This window comes from Sinocyclocheilus grahami, unplaced genomic scaffold (assembly GCF_001515645.1).
Source record: "Sinocyclocheilus grahami isolate Dianchi unplaced genomic scaffold, SAMN03320097.WGS_v1.1 scaffold636.1, whole genome shotgun sequence".
Taxonomy (NCBI): Eukaryota; Metazoa; Chordata; class Actinopteri; order Cypriniformes; family Cyprinidae; genus Sinocyclocheilus; species Sinocyclocheilus grahami.
The window spans coordinates 258,889-274,644 of NW_015505815.1; the positions used below are offsets into that span (position 1 = coordinate 258,889).

The window sequence follows — 15,756 nt, forward strand, 5'->3', positions numbered from 1 at the left end:
CAGAGGGTAGTCTGGACTGCTGAGCGAATCATTGGTACAACTCTCCCTTCTCTCCAAGAACTGTACTCGTCCAGAGTGAGCAAAAGGGCTGGCAGAATCACTCTGGACCCCTCACATCCAGTACACTCCCTCTTTGAACTGTTGCCATCTGGTCGACGCTACAGAGCTCTGAGCACCAGAATGGCCAGACACAGGAACAGTTTCTTCCCTCAGGCCATCCATCTCATGAGCACTTGACAATAACTGTGGAACACACACTATTTATTCACTCATACACTTATTTATCTAACACACACACTCAGTCTACATTTCAATTTGCACATAATATACCTGTACATACAACTGTCTATTGTTATATACCTGTACATACAATTGTCGATTTGTATATTTTTATTCCTTATTTACTTGTTCCATTTTTTTTTCTTTATTATCTGTGTTTTTTGTTCTGTCACTGTCATTCTGTTACACTGTGGAAGCTTCTGTCATGAAAACAAATTCCTCGTATGTGTAAACATACCTGGCAATAAAACTCATTCTGATATTATTATGGCTCTTTTTGTAGCACTTTGAGATTTTCTTTAAAATGTAAAGTGCGTTATAAATAAAATGTATTATTATTATTATTATTAATGGACTTTCCTGCAGGACAGCCATCCCAAAGTATACATCCAAATCTATTTCTGCTTGGTTCAGGGATCAGTTATAGGATGTACTTGAGAGGCCTGTTCAGTCTCCAGATTTGAACTCTCATTGAAAATATTTGGTTGAATTTGAAAAAAGCAGTGGTAATATGCAAACTAAAAATGTTCAGTGATCTGAAAGCTTTTTCCGGCGAGGAATGGGCCAAGACTGCATTTATTGGTGGTTTTAAAGAATAAAAGATTCTGCACAAAATTTGACTTTTGATGACTTGAATAATTTTGAACATGAATGTTTAGAGCCAATTTGATTTTTTATCATGATTCAATGTTACATTCTCAGAAATCACTCAAATGTGTATTAAGAAACTCTCTCTAATAGTACACTGATGCCTTTGTTGAATTGTTTTCATAAAATGTCATTCTCTGCAGCAAAATCTCTTGCAGATCAAGGGGGTTGAATAATTTTGATTGCAACTGTATATGATATGGCCATTACTGTTGGAAACTCAGAAGCAAAGACCAGGAAACTGTGTATCTTTAGAAGGATTCTTTATTAAGAATGTGCTGTTCTACTGGGATCTGTACATTATAGTTTTATATACATTTTAAGGGGAAGTCCTTAAGATAGTACAGTACTTATGAACACATATGTTCCTGTGGCTCAGTGGTAGAGCATTGTGTTAGCACCGCAGAACGTTGTGGGTTCGATTCCCAGGGAACACACATACTGGTAAAAAACGTATAGCCTGAATGCACTGTAAGTCACTTTTAAGCATCTGCATAAATTATTAATTAATTAAATTAATTATTAAGATAGAGACAGTACCTGGGAGACAACCTTAAACAAAGCATGCAAATAAATGCTTTGTAGTAATATGCAGGTATAGGAGCCTGCCGCAGACTCAGATACAGTGTTTCACAGAGTTTCACCAGTCCTATAACAATCAGCATAAATATTCAAAGGATGGGACAGGGGACCAAGAGCCATTAAAGGCAAAAGGTGAGAGTTTCAATAATTCAGCTCATTTGACTTCAATAAAATGAGAGTCTTTTTGACTCTTGCTACAAACTTTGCTTAACAGAATCAACCATCTAATGTTATCATCTTTACCTTAAATGCTAAATACAATGTACTTCACCTTAGGTTCAGCGGATCTTAAACAGATTCTTACATTTATAATCCCATCATGAATTTAAATTTCAAATATTCAATCTGCTACATCCTTTAAAGTAATTAACAATGCAGATCATTATTTGAGACATTGGAATAGATTGTTCACTTTTCTCATAACAACTGCTGCCTCGTGGTATAAAGGATGAGGCAGTTGGTCTGAAGGCATCCATAACACCACTAGTAATGGCATCACTAGTGCTAAATGAAAAAAAATATCCATCATTTCACCCACCACTCCTATGATCCTTCCACCTCCACCAGCCCTGTTATGAACTTTTCCACCAGTGCTGCATCCAGTGGAACTGTCATTCCTTTTAGCAGATGACAAAACACAACTATCAAATTAAATGGTCCCACTTTATATTAAGTGGCCCTAATACCAGTGTAAGTACACATTGGTACGTCGTATCTAGAGCTGTAATGTTTGTGTAACTACACATGTAACAACCCACTGAATGGTATGTGTAAATACTAAATTTGTAACAGGACATTGGTATCAACACTTTTTGGTAATGAAAGTACAAATGTGTAACAGGACAAACAGCACTTTTTGGTAAAGAAAGTGTTACACTTTATATTAAGTAAACAATTCCTATGGATTTACCATGTAATTACTCTGATGTTACACAGCAGCGGCCAGTAAGTTAGGCTTTACATATAAATTGTGGTTGGTGTCCAGAATGTTGCACTTTATATTAAGTGGACAGTTCCTGAGGAGTTACCATGTAAGTACACTGGTATTACAGTGGTGCACCAACTCCACCAACTTGAGATCCAACTCCTCCCACTTTACATATCCCTAAACCTACCCATCTCCACCCCCTAGATCAAATTGTTCCAATTACTCTTATACATATTGTTGTTACAAAATGTAGTTATATATGTCCTGTTACACATTTGTACTTACACAAACCATTCTGGGGGTTGTTACATGTGTGTAGTTACAGAAATATTACAGCTGTAGATACTATGTACCAATGTGTACTTACACTGTGGTTACATACTACGTACACATCTAGTTACTTTGTAAGAACACAGGTATTGGGGCCACTTAATATAAAGTGGGACCAAAAAAGAAGAATAATAGAGAGAAGAATACCTGTTTGGCCCATATTCATTTGCAGTGTGAAAGTAGCTTTGATTTCACAGACATGCATGTTTCCTGGTGCCATTTTAAACTGCTGAGCCATTTAAAACTCTTTCTACAGAAAGAACAAGAATAGGGTCTCACATCTGCATGACTCTTCAGGTGTATCTGTAAGTGTGATGGTAAAATACATTTTTCATTACACTTATCACAATTACATCGCCTTCCTCCAGAGTGAACGCACAAATGAATTTTTAAATGACTCATCTTAGTAAACTTCTGGTTGCACTACGAATGTTGTGGTTTCTTTTCAGAATGAGTTTGCAAATGACATTTCAGTTCTCTATGATATGTGAAATTCTTCTTACATTTAAGACACTTGTAAAGCTTCTCTCCAGTGTGAAGCCTCATGTGAACCTCAAGGTTTCCTTTGAGTGCAAAATGCTTTCCACACCGAGGGCAGGTGAAAGGCTTCTCTCCAGTGTGAACTCTTATGTGCACCTCAAGGTTTGTTTTGTTTTTGCAAGTCTTTCCACAGTGATGGCACATGAAAGGCTTCTCTACCAAATGGATCTTTACATGATTCTTGAGATGATTCCTGTATGTGAAATTCCTTCCACACTGATGACATAAAACGGTTCTCTCTTGAGTGAATCCGCATGTGGTGACTAAGAGTTACTGTAAATCTGAAACTCTTTCCACACTGACCGCATACGAACGGCTTCTCTCCAGTGTGAATTCTCATGTGGGCATTAAGGGTTCCTTTATGTTTAAAACTCGTTCCACATTGAGGGCACGTGAAAGGCTTCTCTCCAGTGTGAACTCTCATGTGGCTTTTAAGACTTGCTTTTCGAATGAAACCTTTTCCACACTCCTGGCAGGTGAAAGGGTTTTCGCCAGTGTGAATTCTCATGTGGACTTTAAGGCTTCCTTTCTGAGTGAAGCTTTTTCCACACTGTTGGCAGGAGAATGGGCTCTCTCTAGTGTGAATTCTCATGTGGACTGTTAGGTTTCCCTTTCTATTGAAACTTTTTCCACACTGTTGGCAGGTGAAAGGGTTCTCTCCAGTGTGAACTCTCATGTGGGCTTTCAGACTTACTTTTTGACTGAAACTCTTTCTACACTGCTGGCATGTGTAAGGCTTCTCTCCAGTGTGAACTCTCATGTGGACTGTAAGGTTTCTATTTTTTTTTTAAATCTTTCCACACTGTTGGCAAATGAAATTACCTTTAGTCGCTGTCTTTTTAGCTTTTTTTCTAGACAAAGTCTTTTTAGTCTCAGAGCAACTAAAAGCCTTTTCTTCAGCCATGAAATCATGTTTTTCATCTTTATCATTCAGTTCTTGATTCTCCTCTTTCAGCAGCATCAGGTCTAAAATGAAAGAAAGAAAAAAACAGCAACAAATAACCCGTTTAATGGTACAAAACAACAGACATCTAAACAATTAGACATGTAAAGCTTCAAAAGCAAAACATGTACTGTATGCTAGATACTATTCACACTAAGCAACTCCCAGAACCTCTTCACCATATTGTTCACTCTCAGCATTCTTAAAGGGTTAGTTCACCCAAAAATGAAAATTAGCCCATGAATTACTCACCCTCAAGGCATCCTAGGTGTATATGACTTTCTTCTTTCAGACGAATCCAGTCGGAGTTATATTAAAAATTGTCTTTGATCTTTCAAGCTGTTTAATGGCAGTCAGCGGGTGTTGCTTGCATCAGTCCAAAAGAAGTGAAATAAAGTGCATCCATCCATAATAAAAAGTGCCTCACACGGCTCCGGGGGGTGAACAAAGTCCTCCTGTAGCGAATCGATGCGTTTTTTTGTAAGAAAAATAACCATATTTAAAACATAATAATCAATTTAATCTAGCTTGCGCTCACTGTTGTACACGGAAGCAGCTCCGGCGGATGACGTATGAGGTCAGCTATGCGCATGCGCCGCTCAGAAGTGACGCACGTGGAAGTGTAGGGGAGAGATCAAAACAAAACAACGGTCACTTATTAGAAGTACAAAACGAGGATTTGTAAAGAAGAATGTCAGAGGATTTCGATGTAAGCCAAGAGGAGACTGGTTTTCCCTTGCTAAAGTAAGGAAACTTTGCTTCCTTTGCTCCTGCTAACAAACATTGATTTTCTGCAAGCTACATTAAAGTGATTATTACGTTTTGAATATGGATATTTTTCTTACAAAAGTGCATTGATTTGCTACAGGAGGCCTTTGTTCACCCCCCGGAGCCGCGTGAGGCACTTTTTATTATGGATGGATGCGCTTTATTTCACTTCTTTTGGACAGAAGCAATGCGACACCCGCTGAGTGCCATTAAACAGCTTGGAAGATCAAAGTCAATTTTTAATATAACTCCGATTGAATTCATCTGAAAGAAGAAAGTCATATACACCTAGGATGGCTTGAGGGTGAGTAAATAATGGGCTAATTTTCATTTTTGGGTTTACTATCCCTTTAAGGACACGTCCCAAATACTTTCAAGCTAACAATTATCAAAGCCCTCGTCAAAAAAAACTAAAAACTATTTGACCCAGAAGAATTGGGGCTGTATTCAACAAAAATTTGATTTTATCTTATTAAGACAAGTTGCTCCTGAATTTCTGCATTAGGCACATTTAGCCTATTTTTTTGTGTGAATGTGCTATAGAGCGATCTCAGATCTATCATTTATGTCCAAAACATTAGAAAAATATTGTCCTCTTAACAAATGTTCAGTTTTGCTGAGAAACAGTATGGAGGATTGTGAAGAATTTCAGGAATTAAGTCACATCGTAGAGCTGAAACTGTACTTATAAAAGTTACAAGTTTTCTTTCGACAACATAGACTTTGACATTCTCTTGGATAGCTCGAGAATTATGTTGCCATTTGTGGACAAGCATTAACACATTCAGGTCCAAGCTATTCAACCATTACAACTTTGTTTGTATGAAGAGACACCTCATCAGACACAATTTTGGAGTGGCATAGGGCTCAGTATTAGGTCCTTTGCTTTTCTCTTGGTATATGTTTACTATTAGAGATATTGTTATTAGTTTCCACTGTTATGACAATGATATTCTGTTTTATATTTCCTTACAACCTGACAAAACTGCAAAACTCTCAAGTTGGCAGAGTATTTTGATGATAGCAAAGACAGAAGGGATGGTCATTTTTTAACCTGTAACATTTCTAGGTGGAAGAAGAGTCTAGTTGGTTCAAAATGCAACAGCTAGAGAGCTTAATAGATCCAAGCAATATAATCACATAAGCCCAATTTTATCAACATCCAAGCTATTCAACCATTACAACTTTGTTTGTATGAAGAGACACCTCATCAGACACAATTTTGGAGTGGCACAGGGCTCAGTATTAGGTCCTTTGCTTTTCTCTTGGTATATGTTTACTATTAGAGATATTGTTATTAGTTTCCACTGTTATGACAATGATATTCTGTTTTATATTTCCTTACAACCTGACAAAACTGTAAAACTCTCAAGTTGGCAGAGTATTTTGATGATATCAAAGACAGAAGGGATGGTAATTTATAACCTGTAACATTTCTAGGTGGAAGAAGAGTCTAGTTGGTTCAAAATGCAACAGCTAGAGAGCTTAATAGATCCAAGCAATATAATCACATAAGCCCAATTTTATCAACACTAAAGTGACTGCATGCTGGGTTTAATATCAACTGTTATGTCCTATATGTCTTTGTTGTTTGCTGATATTGTTTATCCCTGCATTTCTATTTTTTTACTTCTCCTTGTGACATGGCTGACACCAATTCAGGTGTCTGAATTGATCTCTGACTGTTGGCATGTCATTTGTTTTTCTTTCTTGTCACATTACTTTTTTTGTATATGTTTGCCTGACCCCACCTGAACTATAGTGCTTCCTTTTAAATGAATTTATTATTATTTTAAATGTATTGTTCTCTAAATGCCTGCTGTTGTGGTTTCATGATATGATGTGCCTAGGTAGAGGGAAAAGTAGCTCATTTACGTTTTGGGACCCAATGCCAAGAATATCCCACAAGACTACTGCCACATAGAGCTCAGTGTTGCACCAGCCATTCATAAGTTATTTTATAAACTGTCCTCCCCAGAGGCTTAGTAACTACTAGCTAGTCTGTAACGGTGTTAATTTTTATATACAACCTAGATTCAATTCAAATTTTAAACAAATAGTATTATATTTAAACATGAATATGAAACTAAAACTTTCTTTAATGGCTACAACGTTTACCTTCTATAATCCAACAGCATCTTTCAAATCCAAACGAAGCTGTCAAAATGATGTGAATGTCAGTGTATATATTTCGTCTCACATATGTCACAAATCCGATCTATGAACTTCCGTCTGCTTTCCACCAGAGGTCACCCTTCCACTACTATGGACTCTTGCACCACACCACTGTTGCACTTCACCCGGACTACAGTTCCTATCATCCATTGCACTGATTACACACACACAGTTGATTGCACACAGATGTCATCAATCACACCTTCCCTATATAACACTCACTCTGATCCCCGTCAAGCTGCTGAGTATTGTATAGCATTTATCACTCTCTCAGCGATCATCAGCCCCGTAACAACATAACAGTGAAAATAAGTTTCCAATAAAATGATACAACATACGAAGTAGTTTATATGTAAATAACATTTAAAAACAGCATTTGCAATTAGAGAAATAAACAAAATATTTTTATATTTTATTATCATTGTTGTTTTTTGGCATGCACAACAGCATAGTAGGTATTTATATATGTAAATCAAATTTATAATTAGCAATTATTAAGGAGAAATAAAAATTTTTGGCATGCACAACACAGAGTGATGAGGTGAAGTCTGCCGTTTAGATCATGTTTATGTTAAAGAACTGCTAAAAGTAATTTATTTACATAATGTTTTCTCTCTTAAAAAGTAAAAAAGTGTAAGTGCTATAAATGAGCTTACTGATGCAATTCAATAAATCTTCTGTTTCATTCCAGTCATTACTCCTGGTCAGAGGCTTCTGTTAATGTTGTAAAGTTTTCTATGTAGAGTTAAGTTTCAACTCATTTTAATGGTGCAACACAAAAATATTTAGTAACGCATATTTTGTAACACATGTCCATAGGCTGGTCATGTCATCTCAACATGTCTGTCCACATGTGCGACCCACTCAATATCACATAAAACCACTTATTTTTGGCCACTTGTGTGACATTCTTCAAAAATGACTGAGTTCAGCTTTGAGAATGAAAACCAACCTGTTTGTTCCTCAATATCTTCATGTTTCACTCTGAATGCTTCTTTAATCTTCACATCTTCACTCTCCTCTTTAATAAACGGCATCTTTATAACATTCACATGGATCTCAGTTGCTTCACCAGGCGTTCTTCAGCATCTTTGGGCACTGTGTCATGTTTAGCATGAAAATAATGAAGAGAAAGAAAAACTTTCATGAAAACATTTGCTGATTTGGTCGTAAAAGTCTCTTCTTCTTATTATTATTAGTTTAATGGCAGTTGGCATTCAGATTATAGGTGTATTACCACCCCCTTCTGCTCCGGAGTGTGGATCAGATAATTTGTTCAAATAAAACTTGATCTGTTCTCTCTTTGTGTGCATTTAACAAAAAAATTCCCTCTTTAACATTTCTTTGAATTTGGTATAACTGTCTCCCTTTCTCCTCTCTATCCCACCTTTCATTGATTTTCTCCCATATTAAGCATTTAACCTCTGCTTTACTTATAAGATCTTGCATTTCTACATTCTCTTTTGTGAGTGCCCTTTTAGCCAGCCTATCCACCATTTCATTAACCCCAATCCCAACTGTGCTGGGACCCACATAAAACTTACTTGACATACCTTATTTACTATTCTTGTGTTTAACTGAAGCATTTCATACGGAATTTCTTGCCGAGTTTTTGAGTGAAATTACCTTAAACATTTTGAAACTTGAAAAGAGTCAGAGCATATCAAAACGTCTCCCTGTCCTACCTTTTCCACCCAATGCAATGCAGTTAATATCTCTACACACCCCTAATTTATTAGAAGTTCTTTTATCAATTTGTATTTACTTTCCTGGAATTGCTACCCCAAACGGTTGTGGCTAGAAGGGATACAGCAAAAACCGGAAGCTAGGGTTGCACAATTAATAGAAATTAAATCGCAAAGGCAATAAATCGTGATTAGGCAGAAGCTGCGATTGTCATGCGTATCTTTCAGTGAAGCACGGTTCTGTGATCAGCAGTAAATCTCCATCCGAAGACCAGAGGGAGCTCTCGCGCTGAAACTCCAAATACGACCCGCAGAAGAAACCCAGGAAATGCCTATAACGGTTGCTGAATAAACAGAAGATTTAACTGCTTTCATTAATTCAACGTGACTAATACAACAATATATGGTTTATCTGAATTCGTCTTATTATAATTTTTATTATAATAAACAGGCACGTGCACACATAGACATCAAATGAGGCTTGAGCACCTGCCCTTTTTATTCCTCAAGAGAAAGTGCCCTTTTTTCTTTATATGTTAAATAAATAAATATATATATTTATTTATAAATATATATGTGTGTGCGTGTGTGTTTCTGTTTACGCACAGCTTTCCCTGTCAAACAAATAATAAATAAAAATATCAGGTCGGGTTTATTAACTCCGGAGAATGTATCACACAAATGTAATATTGATTTTATACAGCAGTTCAATAAACAAGAATTTAATATTAAGGCACTTATGTTGTTGACACAATATTGACTATTCTTGCTTTATTTCGCCAACAAATATAATTCCAATTTTGCATGTCTGAGCAACATGATGCGGTTTCCTTCCTGAATGAATCAACCAATCGTTTAAATGATTCGGTTCAATCGCAATTACTCACTTATTAACAGTGACTTGCTGCCACCTACTGGCAGTTTTAATTTCACATTTAAAGTATCTTTTTATTTAAATTTTTTTTTATAATTACAAATATCAGTATTCAACGTTTTGTGTTTAAAATATCAAAACAGTATTAATGCATTTGTAACTGCAGGTTAAAACATTAATGTCCTGCATTAAACAGCGTATAAATGCATCTAAATGCCCCTTCTAATGCAGCTTCTGTGTTTTCTCTGCATTGCAAAATGTATTTTGTCAATACTAATTTCATTTGTCTGGTAACAGCCCAAATGACTTATTCTAATCGACTGATTCAATTTAAGAATTTGACTGAAAAGTTGATGCACACTTTTAGAAAAAACGGCTTAAAAAAGGTAAAAATGCCTATAAAAGGTAAAAATCCATTTAAACTTATTGGGAAAGATTCATTTCTATCACTGCTGTGAACTGACTACCACACAGAATATGCAGATGTTTAGCCAACGTTCCGTGGGCGTGACGTCTGAGGCTGAGACTAATTACGGCTCTGTGTAGTAAATGCTGCTCCATCTGAAAGCACGTGCTGCAGATTTACTACTAATCACAGAACCGGCTTCACTGGCAAGATGCGCATGACAATTACATTCGATTAATCATACAGCCCTACCGGAAGCTAACAATAAATTGACTTTTCAACCTATTAGATTGCGTTTTATTAACGTCTACACCTACCCCAATCCTAAAACTACCCCTTACAATAATGCAAAAATAGTAATTATTGTTGTACAGTGTGAGAAAAATTACGCTGTATTGATGTGCGCATGCCCAGTAGTTTTTGCTGTATCCCTTCTAGCCTTAACCACCCCAAACCTTGTGCGAATTCCAAACGGCTTTTTTTGCGCCCTTAAAGGGCACTTTGGGAAGGGGACGGCATTTGTAGGGACGTTCCAAACGAAAGTGAACAACTGAATCCCTTCCAGAAGTCCGTTAGCGAAGGGAACATGCGATGGTCACTTCATGGAAGTGATTTCCGTTTGTGATCATGTGATCTTCGGTTAGGAGATCTTGTGATGCTTTTTAAAGCACAGTTGGGGTTGATTTCGAGTTCACATACAAACATAAATATAATAGGCTAATTAAATTTGTCTATTTTAATGTAAGACAACATATTTTTTTGTCAGTGATAGAAATATGATTTAAGACGGTAGTGTAAGCACATTTATTTTGAAAACGTTTAATAGTAAATAAGACACAATTAGACAATATTTGAATAAAGTAATAAGAATAAATATTTATTTGCAGCAACAACAACTGATGGAGTGCTGAATGCTGCACGCACGCGCAGCGTTGTCAAGGTAACATCTGGTCAGTCATTCCCTTCGCCGAGGGAGTTCCAAACGCTTATACGAGACGGTAATACCCTGCACCCTTCATAGGACACATTTCAAGGGCTCTGCCCTTTGAAGGTAGTAGGGCATAGGGATACTCACTTCTGTTTGGAATTCGCCCCTTATTTCTTCTGTCGTAAAAGTTTTGAAAAAAATAGTTTTGTGTTGAACAGCTGTTGTTGCTTGTGGAATCATTTTGTGAATTAACTGGTTCAATTGACTCTGAGCTCTGTTTCTCTCATCCTTGCTTGCAAGAGACTGAATTTGTGTTTACGATAAATTGATTTACGATATAGGGATCAAAATAAGACGTGCTTTTTGTTACTCATGTGGATGCGTTTTACTCACAAACATAACGTTCATTAATGTTAGATAAAGCATTACAATGTTATATTCAATAATAGATTTTTCGTTTTACAGTTCTTGCAAAAATGATAAACTTATTTCTTCTTCTTGTAGCGTTTATTGGCGGTGGGCAAGCCAACTTTTGGTGCACTACCGCCACCAACTGAACTGGAGTGTGGAGTGACAATGAGAAGGCTTTATAAAAAATAATAAATAAAATTACATACAATTATTCCATATATTCTCATGAAGATCCCCGTGTCTATTAGATAACTTATTATCATTCTTCTGAATTTTCTATGACCTAATATTAGTTCTAATGTCATATTATTTGCACCGTTTGATTGTATCTTTGTTTCCAGCATCTGTCTCTCTTTACTATATGCTCTACACTGTAATAAAATATGCTCAACTGTTTCAATCTCGCCACAAGATCTACATAATCCAGAAGGATGTTTCCTGATTTTATGTAAGTTTCCATTTAAAGATGAATGTCCTAATCTTAATCTTGCTATTATTATGTGATGCTTTTTAAAGCACAGTTGGGGTTGATTTCGAGTTCACATACAAACATAAATATAATAGGCTAATTAAATTTGTCTATTTTAATGTAAGACAACATATTTTTTTGTCAGTGATAGAAATATGATTTAAGACGGTAGTGTAAGCACATTTATTTTGAAAACGTTTAATAGTAAATAAGACACAATTAGACAATATTTGAATAAAGTAATAAGAATAAATATTTATTTGCAGCAACAACAACTGATGGAGTGCTGAATGCTGCACGCACGCGCAGCGTTGTCAAGGTAACATCTGGTCAGTCATTCCCTTCGCCGAGGGAGTTCCAAACGCTTATACGAGACGGTAATACCCTGCACCCTTCATAGGACACACTTCAAGGGCTCTGCCCTTTGAAGGTAGTAGGGCATAGGGATACTCACTTCTGTTTGGAATTCGCCCCTTATTTCTTCTGTCGTAAAAGTTTTGAAAAAAATAGTTTTGTGTTGAACAGCTGTTGTTGCTTGTGGAATCATTTTGTGAATTAACTGGTTCAATTGACTCTGAGCTCTGTTTCTCTCATCCTTGCTTGCAAGAGACTGAATTTGTGTTTACGATAAATTGATTTACGATATAGGGATCAAAATAAGACGTGCTTTTTGTTACTCATGTGGATGCGCTTTACTCACAAACATAACGTTCATTAATGTTAGATAAAGCATTACAAGAGTTCCAAACGCTTATACGAGACGGTAATACCCTGCACCCTTCATAGGACACATTTCAAGGGCTCTGCCCTTTGAAGGTAGTAGGGCATAGGGATACTCACTTCTGTTTGGAATTCGCCCCTTATTTCTTCTGTCGTAAAAGTTTTGAAAAAAATAGTTTTGTGTTGAACAGCTGTTGTTGCTTGCGGAATCATTTTGTGAATTAACTGGTTCAATTGACTCTGAGCTCTGTTTCTCTCATCCTTGCTTGCAAGAGACTGAATTTGTGTTTACGATAAATTGATTTACGATATAGGGATCAAAATAAGACGTGCTTTTTGTTACTCATGTGGATGCGTTTTACTCACAAACATAACGTTCATTAATGTTAGATAAAGCATTACAATGTTATATTCAATAATAGATTTTTCGTTTTACAGTTCTTGCAAAAATGATAAACTTATTTCTTCTTCTTGTAGCGTTTATTGGCGGTGGGCAAGCCAACTTTTGGTGCATTACCGCCACCAACTGAACTGGAGTGTGGAGTGACAATGAGAAGGCTTTATAAAAAATAATAAATAAAATTACATACAATTATTCCATATATTCTCATGAAGATCCCCGTGTCTATTAGATAACTTATTATCATTCTTCTGAATTTTCTATGACCTAATATTAGTTCTAATGTCATATTATTTGCACCGTTTGATTGTATCTTTGTTTCCAGCATCTGTCTCTCTTTACTATATGCTCTACACTGTAATAAAATATGCTCAACTGTTTCAATCTCGCCACAAGATCTACATAATCCAGAAGGATGTTTCCTGATTTTATGTAAGTTTCCATTTAAAGATGAATGTCCTAATCTTAATCTCGCTATTATTACGTCTTCTCTTCTTTTAAAATCACTTACAGTCTCATTATTTAGATTTTTACATCAATTTCTACATTATTTTTATTCAACGATCTCTTAGCATGTTTATCTGCCATCTCGCTCCCATCTATTCCAACATGTGCTGGGATCCACAAAAATGAAACAACCCTGTCATGAGCATGAAGTCTATATAGCAGTTGCATGACTTCTATAATAATATCTTGTCTGCAATTTGATTGTCCCGACTTAGCTTTTTAGAGCCGCCAGTGAATCTGAGCATAAAACTGCTTTCTTAGTCGGCGTGTCTTCCAACCAATGTAAAGCTAAAACAATAGCAATCAACTAGTCTGGTGTTCTTTTCACAATAATTACTTCTTGTTGTGGTATGACTATTGCTATTCCTGTCTTATTAGATTCTGGATCTTTTGATCCATCTGTATAAATGTGTACATTGTCATAGTATAACTGTTCAATGTAATGATTTACTTCATTAATTGCACCACTATTTGATTTTTCCACTTCTAGTAGATACAGGTCTATTGCAGGCATTTTAAATGCCCACGGTGGGAGCGCAGATATAGGCACTGCATCACTATATTTCCTATTCACTAAATCCATTGTTTGTGCCATTTCTTCTGCTATCCAACCAATGCTTTTTATATTTGCTCTCTCATGTTCCCAGCATTCTTCAAAAATCGCCTTAGTTGGATGTTTACTATTGTGGCCTTTTAAAGATACCCAGTAAGCCATTTTTAATTGCATACGTCTTTCTTCTAAAGGCATTTCACCCATTTCCACCTGCAGTGCAGCTTTGGGTGATGTTCTCAATGCTCCGCAGCATATTCTCAAAGCTTGTGTCTGCACCTTGTCTATTTTTCCCAGTACATGCTGGCTTGCTGATCCGTATGCCATACATCCATAATCAATTGCCGACCTAATAACTGCCAGATATATGTTTCTGAGAGAACTACGGCTAGCCCCCCATTCACTACCCGCTAAACATCTCATAACTTTCAGTGCTTTCTTACATAAAGTTCAGTTTCTCATCTAACCACACTCCAAGAAACCTTACCTCTGATACCTGCTCCAATTGCTTTCCATAAAGAGATAACTAAATGCGAACATTTCTCTTCTTTGTGAAACATATTACCGGTGTTTTCTCTACTGATATTCGAAAGCCCCACTTCTTTGCCCACTCTTCAACTTTGTTTACCGCCTGCTGAACTTTCTTAACTGTGTAAGTTATATTTCTACCAAAGTGCACCATCATCTGCATACACTGACTTCCCCATTCATTTTTCCACCTCATTAAATATATAATTGATCATTATATGAAATAGAAGGGGACTGCATACACTTCCTTGTGGTGTCCCATTTTCAACTGCATAAACCCTAGAGTATGATGTTCCCAGTCTAGCCTGCATTGTCCGGTCAGATAAACTTATTTGAACTGGTTGCACGGATTTAAACACTGCTTAATGGTTAAAACACAAACCTTTCTTCAGGCGACTCGCAACAGATGCAGGAGCCCAGCGCAGCCTTATGACAGCACATGCCAGAACAAAATAAAAGTCCTTTTCTTCTTCTTGCATTTGCAACTTGAAATTATTGCATACCGCCACCTACTGTACAGGAGTGTGTAGAGCAACTTGGCAGATACTTTACTTTATAAAAATAAAAAAAAATCACAAATTTTCAACAATTCCTAAATGAATTTTTAAGGAATATAAACAAAGCTTTTCTCCGTTTCTTTCCATCCCGTGTTCTCTAAGAATATCATCAATTTCATTTCCTCCTTCTATTTCTGTCTGCATTCATGGTATTTAATGCATCTAAATAAGACATGTTCTACATCTTCCTTAGTTTGACATCTTGTGCATCGTCCATTACTCTTCCCTACTATCTGCAATGTGTCATTCAGTCCAGCATGACCTAGTCTTAACCTTGAATATAGCACTTCTTTTCGCCTGTTTGCCATAGCTATCCTTTTCCCTCCATTTATTTGATTTGTGTGATAGTCAGTGGTGTAATGTAATGAAGTAATAATACTTCGATACAGTACTTAAGTATTTTTTGGGAGTATCTGTACTTTACTTGAGTTTTTATATTTCAGCCAACTTTTACTTTTACTCCGATACATTTCCCCGAAGCATATTCGTTACTTACTACAAAATAGTCAGAAGTCAGAAGAACACGGA

General features: G+C 36.4%; 1 protein-coding gene and 1 pseudogene across 1 annotated transcript in view; both read right to left on the minus strand.

Annotated features, from left to right (window-relative positions):
• LOC107558218 (gastrula zinc finger protein XlCGF57.1-like) overlaps positions 1–15,123 on the minus strand; it is a 32,086-nt gene extending 16,963 nt beyond the window's left edge. The window contains exons 1-2 of the mRNA XM_016241843.1: positions 15,054–15,123; positions 8,146–8,291 (exon numbers count right to left, since the gene is read on the minus strand). Coding sequence (XP_016097329.1) covers positions 8,146–8,230 — 85 coding nt within the window. The 5' untranslated portion in view covers positions 8,231–8,291; positions 15,054–15,123. The remainder of the gene's footprint in view (positions 1–8,145; positions 8,292–15,053) is intronic.
• Positions 2,865–5,710, minus strand: LOC107558221 (gastrula zinc finger protein XlCGF8.2DB-like; annotated as a pseudogene).
• Positions 15,124–15,756: the final 633 nt, after the last annotated feature.